The sequence below is a fragment of the Hyalella azteca genome, unplaced genomic scaffold, assembly GCF_000764305.2.
Source record: "Hyalella azteca isolate HAZT.00-mixed unplaced genomic scaffold, Hazt_2.0.2 contig5438, whole genome shotgun sequence".
Lineage (NCBI taxonomy): Eukaryota > Metazoa > Arthropoda > Malacostraca > Amphipoda > Hyalellidae > Hyalella > Hyalella azteca.
Genome location: NW_025935628.1, coordinates 567875 through 590580, shown reverse-complemented (window position 1 = coordinate 590580; position 22706 = coordinate 567875). Strand labels below are relative to the sequence as shown.

Here is a 22706-nt window from a genome sequence, read left to right as displayed (position 1 = left end):
GTCCCCTCATTCTCCAAGGTCTCGCATAGCTCAGTCCGCTCATTCTCCAAGGTCTCGCATAGCTCAGTCCGCTCATTCTCCAAGGTCTCACACAGCTCAGTCCCCTCATTCTCCAAGGTCGCACACAGCTCAGTCTACTCATTCCCCAAAGTCTCACACAGCTCAGTCCCCTCATTCCTCAATATCTCACACAGCTCAGTCCCCTCATTCTCCAAGATCTCATACAGCTCAGTCCCCTCATTCTCCAAGGTCTCGCACAGCTCAGTCTACTCTTTCCTCTAAGTCTCACATAGCTCAGTCCACTCACTCCCCAAAGTCTCCTATAGTTTTGGCTAATCATCCCCAGTGCCAATATCTCGAAGTTGTCAAAGTGTGCCACTACCCAGAATGGGGAGTTGGGGGCTGCATGGGGAGGCTAGGGACTCCATCCCTATCTCGTCAGCGATGATGGATGTTGTCGTACCATCATAATCATCATCATTGTGGTCTGCCGGTTTGCGTGTTGCGCAGGTCTGCGGGTGTCGCCGTTGACTGCGTGGGGGTTGTAATCTTCTATGGCGAACCTCCTCTTAGGCCTATAGACCATAATCAAGTGGTCTGGGATTAATTCTTGGTCTGACGCATAAAAAGAAGCAATGCATCCTCAGCAGACAGCGCATCATTGCCATTTAAATCCCTCTCAAGCAAGCTTGTAGGGCCACATTGATCGCAACCAACGCTCGCAGGAACTAGTTCCTCCCTCGGAAGAATCTTTGAGCCAATCAGCTTGCCGTATTTCAAATCCTTTGAGCTCCATTTCGGCCAATCAGCGAGCCGTATTTCAAATCGAGGCTTAGCCAAGGCGGCGTCATCCGAGGGTAGCGAGGGAGACCCAATGTTTGGGTGTGCTTTCGAGGGAAAGGCGTGGCTGTGGTACCGAGGGTCATGCGTGTCCAATGCTCGTTACCATGAACAAATTAGGCCAGTATGCTGTAAATCTTGGCCAATGACATGGACATTTGGCGTATTTGGGGCGGAGCGCTGCTATTGTCGGGCCTAATTGCCCTTAAGTGAGCGCTAGCGAGAGGCGGAGTTCGCTACTTTTGCCCAATTGGCTGTGTTAAGGAGTGGTAGCCAATCAGGGTGTGAGTGCCCTAATGGTGCGCTGGTTTTCATTAGTGGTACAAATGGTGTGAAATTGTGAAGTGATGAGCGAGGTCACCACTTGCGCGTGGCACGTCACGCCGAGCACACGTGTACGACCCGACCTCGCCGCCGTACCCTTGCGTACCCGAGCCACGTGCTGCGTACCATTCTTGTTTTGTGTGTTGGTATCACAGACGTGATTCCTAAACTACGAATATTGATAATTCCCGAGTAATGCTATCACTTATGCAGTCGAGTTCCGGTGGAAAATGTTAGGACTTAAAAGCTCGTAGTGCGCGGTAAAATGACTTTATTTTGGTGAAATTATAAACAGGACTGTGCGGTTGTTGCTGAAAAAATTAGTTTCTTTCTGCTCCAACTAATGTGTGTGCAAAAACATATTCAACGAAATTCAACATTTTAAAATTTCAGTTGGATTTTACCGGAACTTTTCTTTATGATTAACAAAGACCAAGAAAACAAAAGACTTGTGGTTTGTAGTTAACCTGAACACACAGAATCTCGAAAATTTGTGGAAGAAAAAGTATGTCTGTTGTTTACAAACAGAAAGCATGGCATTGAGTGACAGAAAATCTTTTTGCATAGAATCCCTGTTGTCTCGTGAGGAAGGTGGGGGATCGCTCCCCAACTTCAATCCCCACCCGACGTTGCCCCACGACGTCGGCTTGCAGCCCCGACACCTCATGCTCCATTCCCCTGACATCTCCCCACCTCCACACACTCCCCAGTCCCCATCTATGTTCTCGCAGTCTCCAAATTCCCCAAACATGCACATGCAGCCCCAGACTCCTCGCCATTCTTCCCCAACCTCGTCCCTCACTTCTACCCTCACATCGTCAGCGGCAGCCGCGGTTCTGTTCAACAGATCTGCGCTACTCGCCAACAACCCCTCGAACCTCCCCTTCATTCCGCCCCATCTTCTTGCTCCCCATCATCCCCACCACCACAATCCCCACTTGACCTCTTCCCCTCACCACCAATCCCTTCTGTTCCCCGGGCTGCTGGAGCACCAAGCCCTCGCAGCCCTCAAGTCCAGCGCTGCCCTCGCACCCTCGGCGGTGGACTGGTTCGCGAGGGCAGGGCTTATGTACCCTCGCCTCCCGCACGACCTCGCAGGTCAGTCCCCAATTAATTAAGTGTACTTCCTCAATTATGTATTACTGTACACTACTCTGCATCATCAGTAAAGATTACAATGATGATCATTACCAATTAAGTGTACCTCCTCAATTATGTATTACTGTACGCTACGTAGCATCATCAGGAATGGTTACAATGATGATCATTACCAATTAAGTGTACCTCCTCAATTATGCATTACTGTACGCTACGTAGCATCATCAGTAATGATTACAATGATGAGCATTAATTGTTATGTTGGTTAACCATTACAACATGAGCTTCGATACCTGGATTCGTCCATGGAAGCACGGCAACTTTCCTCAAATGAAATGCAATCGGTAAATGTGGCCATTATACTTTTTCTATATTTACATTTCATTATTTCCTCTCCTGACGCAATCACTTGCAAAAAAAAAAGTAGACTTATCAGCGGCCAGTCATTAATCGGCGACCATCTTGCAGAGATATCCATGCAGCCAATGATCGTTTTATAGTTATTGTTTATCAATACAATGCACAATTGAATTTTGAAACTTATTTTTATTTCGACCATTATTTAGATGCAATCAATTGTTCTTAATAAAGAAGCCTATATATCAGAGTTGATACTGTAAATTCACGTTTCCATAAAGATTGGAAAATGTAATGTGTGAAGGTAGCTTGAAAATAAATGCTTCCTGGAAGCTTCTGTCTAAAAAATGAGAAACTAAATTTGTTTATTATTCGACCAAAAAATTACGAATAATTTCGACCTGTAATTTGCGACGAATATCGCATGATTAATGGCACCTGAACTCATCATTTGTTCAATTTATTTACTAATGATCCCGGAAAATCGTTTAATCATTTGACGATTCCGTCATAGATTAGTGCTCAAAAATTCTGGCTTGTATGATTCATGCGACGTGGTGAGTAATTATGAATCAACAGAGCCCCCAATTAAAGTGTAATTTAACTCGGCTTTTTTATTAGCGTTTCTTAATAAAGGTTCATTTAATTAATAGGGCTAATTAAGATTAAAGATAAGAAGGGGCTGACGGAAGGATATTCACGTACGTTCGTTATCGCGGCTATATGGAATGTGGATAAAAAAAGCTATAAATTGAGAGTTGATATCAACATTCTTATCTCTCTTGCTACAGATGATTTACATAACTAAAGAGTGAAGTTGACAACGTTATTTTGAATGTCTCTTGCAAGATGAAATGTATAAACTATGGTAGGAATAGCGCTGAATGTATAAACTATGGTAGGAATAGCGCTGAAGTTTCATATTCGAAACTTCAGCGTATTTTAACCAAAATTTATACGCGCATGTTTTGGTAGGAATAGTATTGTAACAAAGAGAATAAATATATAGGGGGAAATTAATTTATAGTTGAACAGATCTGAAAATGAAAAGCCGTAGAAGTATATATTACACGAGTAATAAGGTTAATACATCGTTGGCGGTAGGCTGTCTCAAAGTTCAGAGCCGATGAGCCCTCGCTATATACAATTTGGTGAATATTCCCGCAATTAATGTACCTTCTTCACATTCATTGTAATATTCGCTATTATCTACCCTCATATTCCCTGATACATTCGCGCTAGTATTCTTACCGTGACTATCTTGATGATGGAGCCGTGGAAAATTCTTACCGTGACTGTACCGTGACCACTGTAAAGTGGAAGCTTATTACCGTGATTGTGCCGTGATCACGGTACTGCCTAAGCTTTTTACCGTGACTGTATCATGGACACAGTAGCGTCTAAGCTTCTTACCGTGATTGTACTGTGATCACGGTACTGCCTAAGCTTTTTGCCGTGACTGTATCGTGGTCACGGTAACGTGTAAGCTTCATACCGTGACTACCGTGATCACGGTACCGGTGAAGATTCTTACCGTGATTGTACCGCGATCACGGTAGCGGGTAAGCTTCTTACCCTGACTGTACCATGATCACTTTACCGCCTAAGCTTTTTACCGTGACTATCGTGGTCACGGTAACGTGTAAGCTTCTTACCCTGACTGTACCGTGATCATTTTACCTCCTAAGCATCTTACCATGCATGACTGTACCATGATCATTTTACCACCTAAGTTTTTTACCGTGACTGTTCGTCCAAACTCCCGAGTTTACCGTGAGGTGTCAAGAGGCGCCGCGATAACATGATATGATTTTCTTCACCCCGGGGGCAATATTAAGGTCGTATCACCGCCGGCCGCTCATAAATCAGCCGTGATTTTAATATCAATATTTCTGCTGTTACGTTCGACTTACGCAGAGGTTAGCGCACTGGTGAGAGCGTACGCTTATCTCAATATGGAAGTAAATCTATTTATTGCTGCTTAAATTACGTGTTGGTTGATTTTGAGATGAGGAAAGACTTAGCGCTGCAAATTCAGCCATAGAAATATAAATTATATATATTTTTATTCTATATTTGAGTGGGGACAGTTCTTCCTGTGGTGCAGATGGTGCATAATGTGATGATGGTGCAGAATGTTTAATGATAGAGTTGGTGCTTGGATAGTTAGGCCGGATGGCTTGGCAATTTATAGTTTATATTTTTGAAGAGCTAATTTAATGTACAGGGTGCGGCGCGGGAACTTACTTATTTGAATTGCGCGCCACGTGGCGGCCATTAGTCCTAGGAAGGTGGCGCCATGCGCAATATGGTGCGCGGGCTATGAAGTTTTTCGTCCACTCAGTTCAGTTGCGACCATGCAGTGGTCTTTTGTAAAAAAGAAAGAATTAAAACGCTATCTTTAATACTTTTTACTTTGTGATTTTTTTAAAAGAGTAAGTTCCCACGCCGCACCCTGTACGTAGCAGTCCCAGCTTTGATGCGTGGTCTTGTGAGGGATAAATGTTACATAATTATTATGATGATATTTATTGTTGTGATGGTGGTGGCATTAATTGTGATGATGGTGGGCATTGTGAAGGTAGTGAGTGTTGTGATGGTGTGAGCGTTGTGATGATGGTGAGTGTTGTGATGATGGTGGGCATTGTGATGGTGGTGAGTGTTGTGATGATGGTGGGCATTGTGATGATGGTGAGTGTTGTGATGGTGGTGAGCGTTGTGATGGTAGTGAGTGTTGTGATGATGGTGAGTGTTGTGATGATGGTGGGCATTGTGATGGTGGTGAGTGTTGTGATGATGCATTGTGATGATGGTGAGTGTTGTGATGGTGGTGAGCGTTGTGATGGTAGTGAGTGTTGCGATGATGGTGGGCATTGTGATGATGGTGAGTGTTAACGCGATACGTGCTCACCTATATAAGTTCCATCACAGTTCTACCCATCAATTGCATATGACCAATAATTTGTTTACAGAATATCGTTCTCCGTATATGTTGATCCTCAAATTCTTACGAATTTTTTACTTTCTCAAGGAATTTCAATAAAAAAATATTATTATAAAATTTATATGTAATATTTGTATTATGTGCTTATAATATAAAATTGTATTAAAAACATATTATATACATATACATATTATATATAATATGTATAATATTTATTCTGTATATGATATTTACATGTTCAGCACATCAAATGAACCGGAAGCACAAAGCCGATATTTCTGCAAACCAATGTTAAATGAATCAAAATATAATATAAATTCTCATACGAGATCATACATTGAATACTTGCCTACACACGGTATTCGCAGCCACACATGTGTACAGTACGCATGTTCTCTGCCTCTCGTGTGTCAATACATACGCACATGTGTACAAGTAAAATTGTGTACATACGCACATGTGTACAAGTACAATTGTGTACATACGCACATGTGTACAAGTACAATTGTGTTCATACGCACATGTGTACAAGTACAATTGTGTACATGCACACACGTGTACAAGTACATTTGTGCACATACGCACATGTGTACAAGTACATTTGTGTGCATACGCACATGTGTACAAGTACATGTGTGTATATACGCACATGTGCACAAGTACATGTGTGTACATGCACACATGTATACAAGTACATTTGTGTACATGCCCACATGTGTACAAGTACATTTGTGTACATGCACACATGTGCACAAGTACATGTGTGTACATGCAGACATGTGTATAAGTACATTTGTGTGCATGCACACATGTGTACAAGTACAACTGTGTACATACGCACATGTGTACATGTACAATGTGTACATACACACATGTGTACCAGTACATGTGCATACATGCGCACATGTGTACAAGTACATGTGTATACATGCACACATGTGTACCAGTACATTTGTGTACATACGCACATGTGAACATGAGCATGCGGGCACATGAGAACTTACGTACACCATACTTAATTATCGCTTTATAAGAAACTGTAACTATAATATAGGTGGTGATGTTAATGATAATGATAGGTAACGATGATAGATACGGATAATAGGTAACAGTTATATAGGTAAAGGTGTTGGTAACGATCATAGGTGACGATGATAGGTGACAGTGATATTAAGCTATGACAGGCGACGATGATAGGCAACGATGATAGTTATGGATTATTGGTATTAATTATAGGTAATGATGATAGGCGATGATGATATTTAGAGATGATATTTAGCGATGATAGGTTGCGATTATGGTAATGATGAAGGAGATCGATGATCGAAACTGTAAGAGGTTGCTTTTCTATGCATTTCTTATATGAATGGTAATTTAGTATGACCTGAGGGATGGTTCAGTTGTAGCTGGATCCGAGGATATAGAGGAACAGCGTAAACTATTATTGAATATACTTTTGGATTATAGTTCGGCTTACAGTTTGGGATAGTCTAAGTTTATAAGTTGATGATTGATAACGATGACTATGTAATGATGACAGATATACGGTAATAGGTACCGGTGCTATATAGGTACAGTTTAATCTAATTTCTAGGTAATCTATCATTTAATAATACACAAAAATCAATTATGAACGACACATTTAGATTCAATTCTTATATTAAGTGACATTTTCTCTGAAACTGTGATATTTTTTTTACTTTACTTCCGGCAGAGACAAATTATATTTTTTCTAATTATTCAATTGGGAAATAGTTTATAATCAAAGATATATTGATAACTAATTTAAGCTGGCGACGCTACGTTCATGCGAGATGATGAATCAAAGTTCATCAATCATATATTCACGCGTCATATACGTATTGTAGCCCATATATCAATACTTATCCTTATATTCATATATTTGTTTGAAATCTATAGCGCGTTATCGCACTCTCCTCGCTCCACAAACACTCGGTAGATGACAGCTCTGATAAGACTATTCATTGTTCATTATTATTCATTGTTTTCTATTTTTATTGTTCAGCACTTCTAAACAATGGCGCGTGCCACGCTTCATTGTTTAGACACCCCATCGTCAAATTAAAGGCGGCGTAAAGGTGGCCAACGACCGTACAACCGTTGGCCAGCCGTAATTTTTAATTTCAATTTAACAGATCTTCTATGATAATCGCGAGTCCCCTCGCTTATTCACCCTCGTTAATTCACCCTCGTTTATTCACCCTCGATTGTTGCCGCACTTCACCCGTTGTTGTATGTCAGAATTTATAGATCGCTTCAAGGGTGCCTTTGGTTCTTTGTCGCTCTATTGGAGCCGTCTTTATTATCGTCATACTGAAGGAGAGCGTCAATTGCTAATTAAATATTAACCTTTAATTGGTGGTGAGTTATCCGCTTTTGATCGCTAATAATCAACTAAAGTCTAATTAGAATACGTTAATAAATTAATTCAGGTTTAATTATTATTTTACTTGACAGTTTTGTCTTACAGAAAAAGAGACTGTTTTTTATAGCGCATGGAAAATTAATCCTTTAATTATATAAAATTCGTCGAATTCTAGTGTGAATAACATTCATTAGCTATTAATTATAGCTACATATATAATACTCATTAGCTACATATATAATACTCATTAGCTCCTAATTAAACAACGAGCGATGGAGAAGACGGCAGAAAGTGGATGGAGAAGCGCTGCTGAGAGTAAAGGGTAAAGCTGTTAAGTGTAAGTGTAAATCGGTTCAGAGTAAAGGGTAACGCTACTGAGAGTACAGGGTAAGGCTGCTAAGTATAAGGGTAACGCTACTGAGAGTACAGGGTAAGGCTGCTAAGTATAAGGGTAACGCTACTGAACGTACGAGGTAACGCTGCTAAGTGTAAATGGTAACGCTACTGAGAGGAAAGAGTAACGCTGCTAAGAGTAAATGGTAACGCTACTGAGAGTAAAGGGTAACGCTGCTAAGAGTAAGGGTAACGGTACTGAGAGTATGGGTAACTCTGCTAAAGGTGAAGAGTAATGCTGCTGCGAGTAAAGGGTAACGCTGCTATGTGTAAGGATCGAGTAACGCTCCTGGGAGTAAGAAGTAACTCAGTTGAAAGTAAGGGTAACACAACAGAGGTAACGCTGTTTTAAGTAAGGGTAACACAACAGAGGTAACGCTGTTATATGTAAGGGTAACACAACAGAGGGTAACGCTGTTATAAGTAAGGGTAACACAACAGAAGGTAACGCTGTTATAAGTAAAGGTAACACAACAGAGGGTAACGCTGTTATAATAAAGGGTAACACATCAGAGGGTAACGCTGTTATAAGAAAGGGTAACACAAGAGAAGGTAATGCTGTTATAATAAAGGTAACACAACAGAGTGTAACGCTGTTATATGTAAAGGTAACACATCAGAGGGTAACGCTATTTTGATATAGGTAACACAACAGAGGGTAACGCTGTTATAATAAAGCTAACATAACAGAGGGTATCGCTGCTATAACTAAAGGGTAACACAACAGAGGGTAACGCTGTTATAATAAAGGTAACACAACAGAGGGTAACGCTGTTGTAAGTAAAGGTAACACAACAGAGGGTAACGCTGTCATAATAAGAGTAACACAACAGAGGGTAGCGCTGTTATAATAAATATTAAGGGTAACACAACAGAGGGTAACGCTGTTATAATAAGGGTAACACAACAGAGGGTAATGCTGTTAAATGTAAAGGTAACACAAGAGACGGTATCGTTGTTATAAGTAAAGGGTGACACAAGAGACGGTATCGCTGTTATAAGTAAAGGGTAACACAAGAGAGGGTAACGCTGTTATAATAAAAGTAACACAACAGAGGGTAACGCTGTTATAATAAAGGGTAACACTACAGAGGGTAACGCAGGCCGGGAGGACAGTTGAGTCTCTTTGTCCAGCTCCGACACGTAGCTCATTACGGGCACCGCTATCTCTTCTCCGTCACTGATACGGCTGATAAGGCCGACAAATTGCCCAATAATGCCCCAATCTTCATATCACTCTTCAAATAATTACTTCCCCTTTATTTTATTTGTAATCACTGACCTTATATTAACTACTATCTACTAATTAGTTCGGGATCAAAGGCACGCCAATCCGCTGAGTCTGAATAAAGGCGTATTAATTTAATCCCTAATTTTCTACACCGGAAATGGCGTAATCGTCCGTTTTTTGTGATTAAAAAACTTGTGTTGATGAGGGGAGACAAGTGAGGGGAGAAGAGGGGAGGGAGGGAAGGTTAATCCTCTTGAGGGTTTCTTCAATTAGGGATCAAAATTAGCCCTTTTGGTGTGAGGGCAAAACAAAGCCTCGTGCATCCCAGCAAAATGGAGGCTTCCCCTCGACCCTCGGCCAGGAGAACTGGAGGAAAGATTGGAGGGAGAACGTAGGGTGTGGGGAGGGGCGAAGGAAAGACTGGAGGGATTGGAGGGAGAACGTAGGGCGTGGAGAGGGGTGGAGGAAAGACTGGAGGGATTGGAGGGAGTGAAGAGAGAACGTAGGGTGTGGAGAAGGGTGGAAGAAAGACTGGAGGNCTGTCTCTTATACACATCTAGATGTGTATAAGAGACAGGGAGTGAAGAGAGAACGTGGGGTGTGGAGAGAGGCAGAGGAGGGATTGGAGGGAGTGAAGAGAGAACGTGGGGTGTGGAGAGGGGCGGAGGAAAGACTGGAGGGATTGGAGGGAGTGAAGAGAGAACGAAGGGTGTGGAGAGGGGTGGAGGAAAGACTGGAGGGATTGGAAGGAGTGAAGAGAGAACGTAGAGTGTGGAGAGGGGTGGAGGAAATTGAGATGGAACGAATGGACTGCGGAGAGAGAACAAGGGACCCGGTGGAGGGGCGGAGGAACCGAATTGAAAAAAGAGTGCATTGGTATAAAGAAGAGGAGGAATTGTTAAGAAAATGAAGTAAGTGATACGGAGATGAAGGGAACTGAAAGAATATGGAGAAACTGGATCCAAAATTCAAAGATTGCAGGAAGTGAAGGGAAGTAGGAGTGACTGCGGATAAGATTTTCGGATTGTATTTATTGTAATTGGTCGGTGGAGTTTGGAAAGAAATAACTTGTGTGGTCTTAACGGAGCAAGATAAACTGGCGAAAGGGGAGGGTAATGATCGAGGCTAAAGGCGGAAGTGTAGGCTAAATGGCTACAGCTGAAGGAAAGTGTATTGGGAGGGTAATGTATTAATTAGGATGCCTAAGGAATGACAGCAAGGGTGAGAGGAAAGATGGAATGAGGAAAGAATTCAGGATCGAGGTGGATTGAGGGCCGTAAGAAAGAGTAGAATTAGGCTACCTGTTAATTCCATTACATGCTACTTCCTTTATCGTTTCCTATTATTTCTTTCCTTCAACAATCAAGGTTAGTTTCATTAGCATGTTATAGTGTTATCATCTAGTTCATTGGCCAAAATTTGTCAGCCTTACTGACGATAACTGCTAGTTCTAATTCAGAATTATCTTCTGGTTTTTTAAGAATAATCTGCTAGTTGCTAACCCTAGTTGGCAATGCTGAACCAATAAAAATCTTTAGCCACAAAAATAGCCCGGCTAATATCTGCTATCCGCATTTTATCAGCCGAGCCTTCGAACTCCTTATTGGTTTTTGTGTTCCGGACACTCGCGGCCATTTTTGTACGAAGTGAAAATGTTGGCCCATGCTGCGTCATGTTGAGGCCGCATTCGAATCATATTACCAAATTTCATGCATGAATATGTTGAGGTTTCATTCACCTAATGTTGTCACATTCCATGCGCATGGTAGGGCCGCAGTCACATCATGTTGCCTCCACATTCTGTTTGCATGTTGTCTCAATTTCAGGCAAATTCTGTCTCAAATTCTGTCTCAAATTCTGTCTCAAATTCTGTCTCAAATTCTGTCTCAAATTCTGTATCAAATTCTGTCTCAAATTCTGTCTGAAATTCTGTCTGAAATTCTGTCTCAAATTCTGTCTCAAATTCTGTCTGAAATTCTGTCTCAATTTCAGGCAAATTTTGGGTTCGCTTTTGCGCCATGTTGCTAATTTTCATGCACATGTTATGCAATATTCAAACCACGTGCCACATCTCATGCGCCAGCTTAGAATTGAAGACCGAAGTTAACAAATTGAAACAAAACTTAGAATTGAACATAAAAGATCAGAATTGAAAATAAAATTCCTGGAATTTAAAAAATGTCTTAGAATTTGAAGAAAAATATTCGAATAGAAAACGAAATCTTAAAATTGTTCTCATTATTTGGTAGCATGATGATAAAACTTGGAGTGCATTTAATGTCCTTTTTAGCGCATTTTCTCATTTATGGAAAAAAGGCGCTATTATGCTCGTCATGTCCATCTGTCCGTGCGTCCGTCCGTGACTTCACGTTTTCGTCGACGAGAAAATGCGCTTTCTGTCACTCACTGCAGTGAGTACCGAGTTATATTTTTTCTTCTAGTTACGTACTTGCTCTTCGTATCTCAGAAACAATCAGTTTCATTGCTGAAGTGAACTCTAAGTTTCAAAATACTTTTCTAGAACACACATCGACATTCCATGTCCCCTTACACTGGACAGCCGCCCAAAAATGCGACTTGGCCACCTATAAGTCAGAAATGACCACCCATGAGCCAGACATAACCATTCTTTAGCCATAAATGACCACCCTCAAGCCATCAATGCCCACCAATAAGCCATCAATAACCACCCATCAGCCATCAATAGCTATCCTTAAGCCATCAATGACCAGCCTTAAGCAACCCATCAGCCATCAATAGCCACCCTTAAGCTATCAATGACCACCCATCAGCTAACAATAGCCACTCTTAAGCCATTAATGGCCACCCATCAGCCATACAATAGCCACCCATCAGCCATACAATAGCCACCCATCAGCCATACAATAGCCACCCTCAAGCCATCAATGGCCACCCATACGCCGCCCTTGTTATACGCAAGCCTATATAGCGGGTGTATCGCAGTGTTCCCGTGTATTGGTGTGTGTTCAGAACACCCACGCCCTGGCAAACACTTGCAGGCTGGCAGTGTTTGAACACTCAGAGAAATATGCGTGTGGTCGCCAGAAGAGTCTTGTAGGATCTGTTGACTATCTTATCGAGTCTTCAATGCCTCAGTGATCGCAAGACTTGAGTCTTTCGATCGTTGATCTAAGTTGATTTTTTAGAACGAAAATATCGTTGGTTTTTTGGGCTCGCAAGTCGAAGTCGTTCTTAGAACGTCCTTATTGCTGCTGTTATTAACCTACTTAATTATTTCTACTTCATTATTTCTACTTCATTATTTCTACTTCATTATTTCTACTTCTTTATTTCTACTTCATTATTTCTACTGCATTATTTCTACTTCATTATTTCTACTTCTTTATTTCTACTTCATTATTTCTACTTCATCATTTCTACTTCATTATTCTACTTCATTAATTCTACTTCATTAATTCTACTTCATTAATTCTACTTCATTATTTCTACTTCAATATTTCTACTTCATTATTTCTACTTCATTATTTCTACTTCATTATTTCTAGTTCATTATTTCTACTTCATTATTCCTGCACAGATTTCATCGTTATTTATTTTTATTTCTTTCACTGTAGCCTAAAAATTAGTATTAATTGATTCAATCATCTTTTATTAAATACCTCACAATGTTATAGACGCTGACTTTTTTCAATATTCGTTGTTCTTATCTGATTCACCATCGTTGTTGTTTATTTTGCGTTGTTGTAGTTGTTATAACAACGATAATCCAAATCAGAGGCCAAATCCTGAAAAGTGCGAAATAATCGCAGTTCAGCAGCGGTTCTCCATCAGGTTAACATCAACACTTGAACTGAGTTAACCGCCGGCCAGCCGATCATATTCATTGGCCACCTATAAAACGTGTGTAATTTTTAACAGGGTTATATGCATGTTACATCCATACTATTGAATAAGTTTTATCATTAAAAAAATTCGTTTGATGAAAACTGTCATCATTGTTTATTTATATCAAACATTAATAACGGCGTTACTCACAGATGATGGCCGTGACTATACGTGTCATTCACACAGCCATTTCATGTAACGGCCATGAGGTGTTACATTTGCATGGCCATTTCATGGGTATAACGAACATGGGGTGTTACTTTCACATGGCTATTTTACGGGTATAACGGCCATGGGGTGTTACATATTCACACGGGAATTTTACGGGTATAACGGCTATGGGGTGTCACATTTGCACGGCCATTTCACGTGTATAACGGCCATGGGGTGTCACATTTGCACGGCAATTTCACGGGTATAACCGCCATGAGGTGTTACATTCACACGGCAATTTTATGGGTATATGGCCATGAGGTGTTACATTCACACGGCAATTTTACGGGTATAATGGCCATGAGGTGTTACATTCACACTGCAATTTTACGGGTATAACGGCCATGAGGTGTTACATTCACACGGCAATTTTATGGGTATATGGCCATGAGGTGTTACATTCACACGGCAATTTTACGGGTATAACTGCCATGAGGTGTTACATTCACACGGCAATTTTATGGGTATATGGCCATGAGGTGTTACATTCACACGGCAATTTTACGGGTATTACGGCCATGGGGTGTTACATTTGCACGGTAATTTCACGGGTATAACGGCTATGGGGTGTTACATTCACACGGCAATTTTACGGGTATAACCGCCATGAGGTGTTACATTCACACGGCAATTTTATGGGTATAACGGACATGAGATGTTACATTCACACCGAAATTTCACGAGTATAACGGCCATGGGGTGATGTTTCATTTGCACGGCCATTTAACGGGCATATAACGGCCATGGGGTATTACATTTGCAAGGCAATTTAACGGATAAAACGGCTATTCATGGCAATGGAGGATGTTAGAATTAATCGACCATTTAATAGGCATTATTTTGCTCTGGAATATTTTCCTTTGAACGTAAATGGTATGTTTTCATTGATAATTGACCGTCCTCACATCGAAAGAGTTAGATTTTATTCCTTAATGCCGCTGCTAATGGGTACAAAATTACCTAATACTGTTGCTATTGTGGACAATATTGGTCACCACTTAATAGTGCTGTTAATGAGATCAGCGTTAATGGGTTGCCACTTAATGGCACAGCTTATTAGAACTACATGAAAGGTTTAAATTAAATAGTCCTGGCAATGGGAACAACGTTAATGGGTTGTCACTTAACATTTCCGCCATTGGGAACAATATTAATGAGGTACCACTTGATAGCGCTAATAGGAACAGCATTTATGCATGGGATACCACTTAACAGTGCTGTTAATAGGAACAGCACAAATGTGTTATCCTTTTGAATCCGCACCAACAATTTAAGCGTCGATATGCGAGAGAGCTGCCCAGCAGCGTAAAGAGGTACAGTGGGGGGAAATAAATATTCGTACACTTGAAAAATCGTATTTTAATGTATGTAAGTACACAAACTTAACAGGAAAAGTGATCTAAATTATGTATAGAGACGTAGAAGTTAACATGTTGCATTAATTTTTGTTGCATTGAGATTTAATTTCTATTGATGTTATTTTTGAATACAATGCGTCTCTATACATAATATAAATCACTTCTCCTGTTCAGTTTGTGTACTTACATACATTAAAATACGATTTTTCAAGTGTACGAATATTTATTTCCCCCCACTGTATATATAGAAGTCTTACCGATCAGTTCATGTTATAATATTTCTAGCTAAATTCAACAAATTAACAAAGCCTAAATTTAAAATTTTATAAGTTAAAGTTAACTGTTGCTTAGTTAAAATAAACTAAGCCTGGGAAAATGTAGTCATGTCTGAATTTTGTGGGTTATTTCTGGGCAAAATATACCATGCAGAAACGTAACTTAGTCGAGATTTAGACATACATGTATTTCTATTTATATAAAGCAAGAAATTTTTATGAAGATTGAGCTATATTCTATTTCAATTTATGAATAAATCATATATAAAAATTTGCCATAGTCACATGTTTTGTTTTCTACGTGAATATTTTCAGATAAAATAACTAATAATTTGTGTCGGTTAATATCAAACTGTCCGGACTCAACAGCGCCGGCTTTTGTTCCCCTTCATTAACCCGTATTTGAGTTATGTCAATAAACTCAATATCATAACAGCTGTATTTATGGTCTGAAAATTCTAAGTCTCAAGTTTAAAAGCTAACTATGAAGCGCTACCGCAGCAAAAACGGACATTGTGCCGGGTATATACTTTGATCCATAGTTAGTTTTGGTGCCAAAAACACACTCTTCAGATAAAAGATTGATAGTATTCTAGCACTGATAATTATGTGCAAGCAATTTGCTATCTCACGTTTAACAGAAAAACACGAAGCGCTACCGTACAGGCCATTGTGCTGAAAATATACTTTAAGCCATAGTTAGTTTTGATTTCAATAACACACTCTTCAGATAAAAGATTGATAGGTTTCTAGCACTAATAATTATGTGCAAGCAATTTGCCATCTCACGTTTAACATAAAAACACGAAGCGCTACCGTATAGGCCATTGTGCTGAAAATATACTTTAAGCCATAGTTAGTTTTGATGTCAATAACACACTCTTCAGATAAAAGATTGATAGTATTACAGCACTGATAATTATGTGCAAGTAATTTGCCATCTCACGTTTAACAGAAAAACACGAAGCGCTACCGTACAGGCCATTGTGCTGCTATAGAGTCTCATTAGCGGGCAGCGCTACCAGTCTTGACTCAAGACACACATGCAGATCAAGGCTCAATTTCTTGAACACACATGGAGAGATGGAGTGGGCATGGTTAGTGGGCGAGATGTGCACACTATCATGACTAGACTCAACCCTCTAGTGCTAAATCATGACTCTGCACTACATTGTTCACTAGCCCTGGGTTTGGTTTGCTGCCCACAGGTCATTAAGCAGCGCGTAAATGTTGGTTTGGATAATCTGATACACGGTAAATAGGGAAAATGGGTACGATGTGTGAATATGAAGTGATAATTGTTTGAAAATTGGGAAAATACTTTTTAATTAAAATTTCATCGCAAAGTGTGAAGGCGACGAAAGGTAAAAAATAGTAATTGTAAATTTGAGAGGTAAATAGTTGCGTAAAGTCAGACCATGCGGTACTTGACTTTTTGAATTTAGACCAAAGAAACTGCGTAAAATCAAGACACGCAAGAACAAGGCGAAGCAATTAGGACTGGTGGTGGAGTGAGAGTTAGGGGTTGTAGCGTTAGCAAGCGTAAGACTGGTGGTGGAGTGAGAGTTAGGGGATGTAGCGTTAGCAAGCTTAGGACTGGTGGTGGAGTGAGAGGTGTTGTAGCGTTAGCAAGCGTGAGACTGGTGGTGGAGTGTGAGGCGTTGCAGCGTTAGCAAGCTTAAGACTGGTGGTGGAGTGAGAGGCGTTGTAGCGTTAGCAAGCTTAAGACAGGTTGTGGAGTGAGAGGGGTTGTAGCGTTAGCAAGCTTAGGATTGGTGGTGGAGTGAGAGGCGTTGTAGCGTTAGCAAGCTTAAGACTGGTGGTGGAGTAAGAGGTGTTGTAGCGTTAGCAAGCTTAGCACTGGTGGTGGAGTGAGAGCTAGGCGTTGTAGCGTTAGCAAGCTTAAAACTGGTGGTGGAGTGAGAGGCGTTGTAGCGTTAGCAAGCTTAGCACTGGTGGTGGAGTGAGAGGCGTTGTAGCGTTAGCAAGCTTAGGACTGGTGATGGAGTGAGATGTCTTGTAGCGTTAGTAAGCTTAAGACCACTCTTCATACAGATGTATAAGCTCAGGTCCGTTTATTTAGCTGTATAATTCCAGATCTGTTCATTCAGATGTATAAGTTGAGTTTCGTTCATCTAGCTGTATTAGTCCAGCCCTGTTCATTCAGATGTATAAGTTGAGTTTCGTTCATACAGCTGTATAGGTCCGGTTACAGATGAGAACGTGAGCGCAGCTGTAGGACGAGGATGAGATGATGCTGCACTGAAGCTGTACATATATATTATATAGTTGCTTGGGGTCAATCACTAAACACAACTTTGATTGTATTGTTGTATTTTAACTATCGATTCTAAGTGACGTTGAATTAAAACATTAGCTACAACAATGTATGAGTTGTAATCAAAGTTTATATATATGACGGTAATTTTGAAACTAAAATTGCTTCCATTCTTACGTGGCAGAATTTCTTACTTGAAGGCGAGAACAAATTTTCAACCATTATTGCGTGTTTGAAGCTTTCTTCATTACAATTTATTCTATATACTAGAAACATAGAGTAGAATATTAATTTTTGCGGTAGAATTATTTTGCTAATGTGTGGGTCAACTTGACTCAGTTTGGCCGGGCAGAAGGGCATACCTGCATGTGCTCCGACAGTTCTTTGCTCGGGCTGTGGGTAAGAAAGTGTCACTATTTGGTCAACACGATCCATTGATTTTTCTTAGTATACTCTACACCCTCTCACCCCAGCCCTCCACATTCAGTCCCTGGACATCCTCAACTACCCTCAGACCCTCACATCAGGAGGGGTATCTCTCGTTTTGCTGAGGTGATGGTTCTAATTCCCCTCATTTTTTCTTTATTTTCACTCCTACCTTCATCACCATGACACCCATAACCTCAACCTCACCCTCAGTCCAACCCTACCCTCACCCCCATTGCACCCTTACCCTCACCCTTACACGCACCCCTTCTATTTTCACCCCTACCCTCACCACCATTGCACCACTACCCTCACCACCAGTACAACCCTACCCTCACCCTCATTGTACCCTTAGCCTCACCTTTACACGCACCCCCTCTCTAACCTCACCCTTACACGAACCCCCTCTCTACACTCACTCTTACACGCACCCCCTCTCTACCCTCACTCTTACACGCACCCTCTCTCTACCCTCACTCTTACACGCACCCCCTCTCTACCCTCACTCGTACACGCACCCCTTCTATTTTCACCCCTACCCTCATCACCATGACACCCCTAACCTCACCATCAGTCCAACCCTACCCTCACCCCTATCGCACCCTTACCCTCACCCTTACACGCACCCCTTCTCTACCCTCACCCTACACGCACACCCCCTCTACCCTCACCCAGACGCGCACCCCCTCTCTACCCTCACATGGGGAGCGCACCTCTCTAATTATGTTTGTGTTCTAGCGAAGCTTCCCTCAAAACTTTGCCCTCGTTTGCCCGAAACTTCCCCTCAAATGGCAGCAAATGAGGACACAGTTGAAGAAAAACAACCCACGTCAAACTTGTGCAAAACCTGGCACGTTTTGAGCCGGCAGGATGCGTGCACGAATACTGGCATGTGGGCCTGCACGAATACTGGCAGTGCGTGGCCTACACGAATAGTGGCATTTGTGGTCTGCACGAATACTGGCATGCGTGACCTGCACGAATACTGGCATTGCGTGACCTGCACGAATACTGGCATGCGTGGCCTGCACGAATACTGGCATGCGTGGCCTGCACGAATACTGGCATGCGTGGCCTGCACGAATACAGGCATGGATGGTCTGCACGAATACAGGCATGCGTGGCCTGCTGAACGCTGCCTCAATCCATACGATTTGTGTGGACTGAACTGAATTTTACTCTAGCTAAGTTTTGCGAGCATTAACTATTATTATCGCGGCCTGCAATAATTTTTATCGGTCACTGGAGCGTTACTAGTTTATATCAATTATTAGGGCGTTACTCATTTTTATTAATTACTAGTGGTTTACTCATTTTTAATAATTATAAGCTAGTTATTTATTTATAATTATTACTATTACGTTGCTCCTTCATAGTAATCATTAGGGCGTTACCTATTACCATTAATTACTAAACGTTACCATTTCACAACTTCAACGGCCCCGGCCGTCATTACCTTTAAAAATCGTCATTACCTTCAGAAATAACGCAAGTAATGAAAATGCTGAGCTGAGACCCGCCTGAGAGCGCGTCAAGCGAAGACCTCTCGGCCATTTTTCGTCTGCCGCGCCTCTTAATCTGCCTGTCTTTATTGTTCGTCTGCCGCGCCTCTTAATCTGCCTGTCTTTATTTTTCGTCTGCCGCGCCTCTTAATCTGCCTGTCTTTATCCTCTGGATCAATGGTTAGCTGTTGATCTCCTTAAGCCTAAAGCTTTTGCAATTAGGCGTTTGGCAGCGCGCAAATTCCCTGGAAAAATAGGCTGTAGATGAGGCTAAATTGGAAGAAAGTTGTTATTTTGGACGCGAGCTCTAATGAGGTTACGTCGCCAGACTTTCGCTCCCTCAACGTTATTTTCAAGGTTTTTTTCTGTGCTGGAATATCAAAGGAAATTAGGAGATAATTATTTGAGTGACGAACTTCATAAGGCGATGCCTTGATGAGCAGCCAAAGTCTACGGAGACTCGATGCCACGTTTACTGATCGATGAGTTTTTCAAGTGTGGCTTGATTTTCTAAACTTTGTGTCTTAATTTTACTCGAGTTTAGGCCGTTAGAAGAGCATTTGTTTCATCATTGCGCGGTTCACGTGTGGCTTGATTTCTCCCACTTCGTATCTTGATTTTGCTCGATTTTGGTCCATCAGGATGGCATTTGTTTCATTTAGTTCTAATCGATTTGTGGTCCACGTAGGGTTAATTTGCTATGCGTCATGTGTTGATTTCACTAGTTTAGCACTCGGTTTATGAACTCTTAAATTCCTGACTTTGAGATTTATCTTGCAAATCGTACATGTATGAGTTCTTCATGGATCGGCTCATAACAAGTTATATAGTTTGTTCTAAACGTTTGAGCCAATGTTTTAATTACATATTTATTCGAAAGAAAACTTAATGCTTCCAACTTAAATGCTTCTAGCTACTCTACCCTGTACAGGTAACCAGACAGCGCACCGCTGGCAGTGAAACACAGTGTAACACAGAACGTATACTGGCAAGCGTGAACGAGGTTCAGCAGTCTGCATATGACGAGTATAAAAGGCATACTGACAACGATGTCAGATACATCGCATATCAGCTATTATTCGCTCTATTATGGTTCCATAGAGAGTTGTGCATCTTAACTCTACACATACCCTATTCACAAATGAACATGCTTGAGTTATAGTTGGAGGATAGTTCTTCTCTTGACCTGTGAACAAAATGGTTAATCTCATCTCCATAATTTGTTCGCACTGTCTGCCATTCATACGTTCATCGTTCGTAAGACTATACGATCAGTTATATCAATTATATATTCGTACTGTCTGCCATTCATACGTCCATCGTTCGTAAGACTTACGATCAATTATATCAATTATATGTTCGCACTGTCTGCCATTCATAAGGTGATCCATGGTTCCGGGCGAGTCGTTCATTGTTAACGCTCTTTTGGGCAGACAAGATAAGTTTTTTTTTTTAAAAAAAAGGAGGTACACGAGGGGTTCTTTCCTTTATTTTTAACTTGTAAACTGATAAAACACAGACAAACTTTTTACAGGCAAGTACAATATTCTACATCTAATAATGCCAAATTTCACTTATGAATAATTTAGGGGATATAATCAAGAGAGAATAGCAGACATTCCAGCCGTCAAGATTGCGACTATACGTGCCATGGTTGCGAATGCGGACAATGGCGTGTGGTACAAGGCTGGGAATGGTATTTGAAGTGGCTTATAGGCGGCCAATAAATGGCATTTGAAGTGGCTTATAGGTGGCCATCAAATAGCATTTGAAGTGGCTTAAAGTTGGCCAATAAATTGCATTTGAAGTTGCTTATAGGTGGCCAATAAATTGCATTTGAAGTTGCTTATAGGCGGCCAATAAATTGCATTTGAAGTTGCTTATAGGCGGCCAATAAATTGCATTTGAAGTTGCTTATAGGCGGCCAATAAATGGCATTTGAAGTTGCTTATAGGTTGCCAATAAATGGAATTTGAAGTTGCTTATAGGTTGCCATCAAATAGCATTTCAAGTAGCTTATATAGGTGGCCACTAAATGGCATTTGAAGTGGTTTCTTTAGGGAGTAACTTCAATTATTCAATTGTTTTTATTTTTCAGAAGATCTTTCGTTGTTATTGAATTCATGTCATTTTCCCGTTTCGAAACTAACTTTCTTATTTTTCAACACTTCTCTTTAACGTCACTTCTTGTTCTTTGTTTGTTTGTTTGTCTGTCTGCTACAAATAAAAATCGACATTTAACACAATTCTACGTCTCCAGTCGATCTAAAATTTTGCTTACTTGCGTAAAGTGGGAGACAATGTATGAATCAATTGACAGAATAAATAATTTCGAATATGTAAAAATTTATCTTTTTGATATTAAAAAAAAGGAAGAAATCATTTTATCTGCTACAAATCTTGTAATCTATATGTAACATACTTCTACCTGTCCAATCGATCTGATATTTTACTCGCGTAAAGTTGGAGGCAATGAATGAATCAATTGCAAGAATAAACAAATTTTGTAATTTTTTTTTATAATAATAATTAACTTTACAAATTAATTTTTTAATATTTGATAATAAAATTAGAAATTCATTGTACATGTGTAACATCGGAGACACTGGATTCCTTAGAAGGGTTGTCTTTAAAAAGTAATTTTTAGACGCATATTGTTACTACACTTCTCTTTAGCTTCACTTCTTGTTTGTTTGTTTGTCTGCTACAAATATTATAATCGATATTTAACACACTTCTACCTGTCCAATCGATCTGAAACTTTGCACACTCGCTTGAAGTTGGAGACAATGCACGAATAAATTGGCAGAACAAATAATAAAAAAAAAACTAAAATAGGTTTTTTTCGAATAGTTAAAATATTTAAAAATATTTTTTTTTACAATAAAATATGGTTCCCCTAGGTTCCCCTGGAAATACTTGTTAGAAAAAAGGTGCCCAGTGAAGCTATTATAAGGGTAACCTTATTTCGACTTAAAAATAAATTAAAATATTCATTGTACAGGGTGAACCAGAATTAAGTAACCCTTTTAATTTGTTAATAAATAAAAAACTAAGAACGTTATGACGTTGAAACTTGTTTTATTTAAAAGAAGAACATTTTTATGGTAATATTGTATCCTAGTTTTTAAATATAATATCTTTTAAATGCCCACCACAATTGTTTTGACAAAATAGGGCTCTTCTCTTCGTTGCTTTCATAACCTTCATTAGT

The 22706-nt window shown here is 40.4% G+C and overlaps 1 protein-coding gene across 1 annotated transcript in view; it reads left to right on the top strand.

Annotated features, from left to right (window-relative positions):
* Positions 1-1619: 1619 nt before the first annotated feature.
* Positions 1620-22706, top strand: part of LOC125177892 (homeobox protein Hox-A3-like) — a gene marked incomplete at its 5' end in the record, with an annotated part of 49224 nt that continues 28137 nt past the window's right edge. The window contains 1 exon segment of the mRNA XM_047880485.1: positions 1620-2262. Coding sequence (XP_047736441.1) covers positions 1698-2262 — 565 coding nt within the window.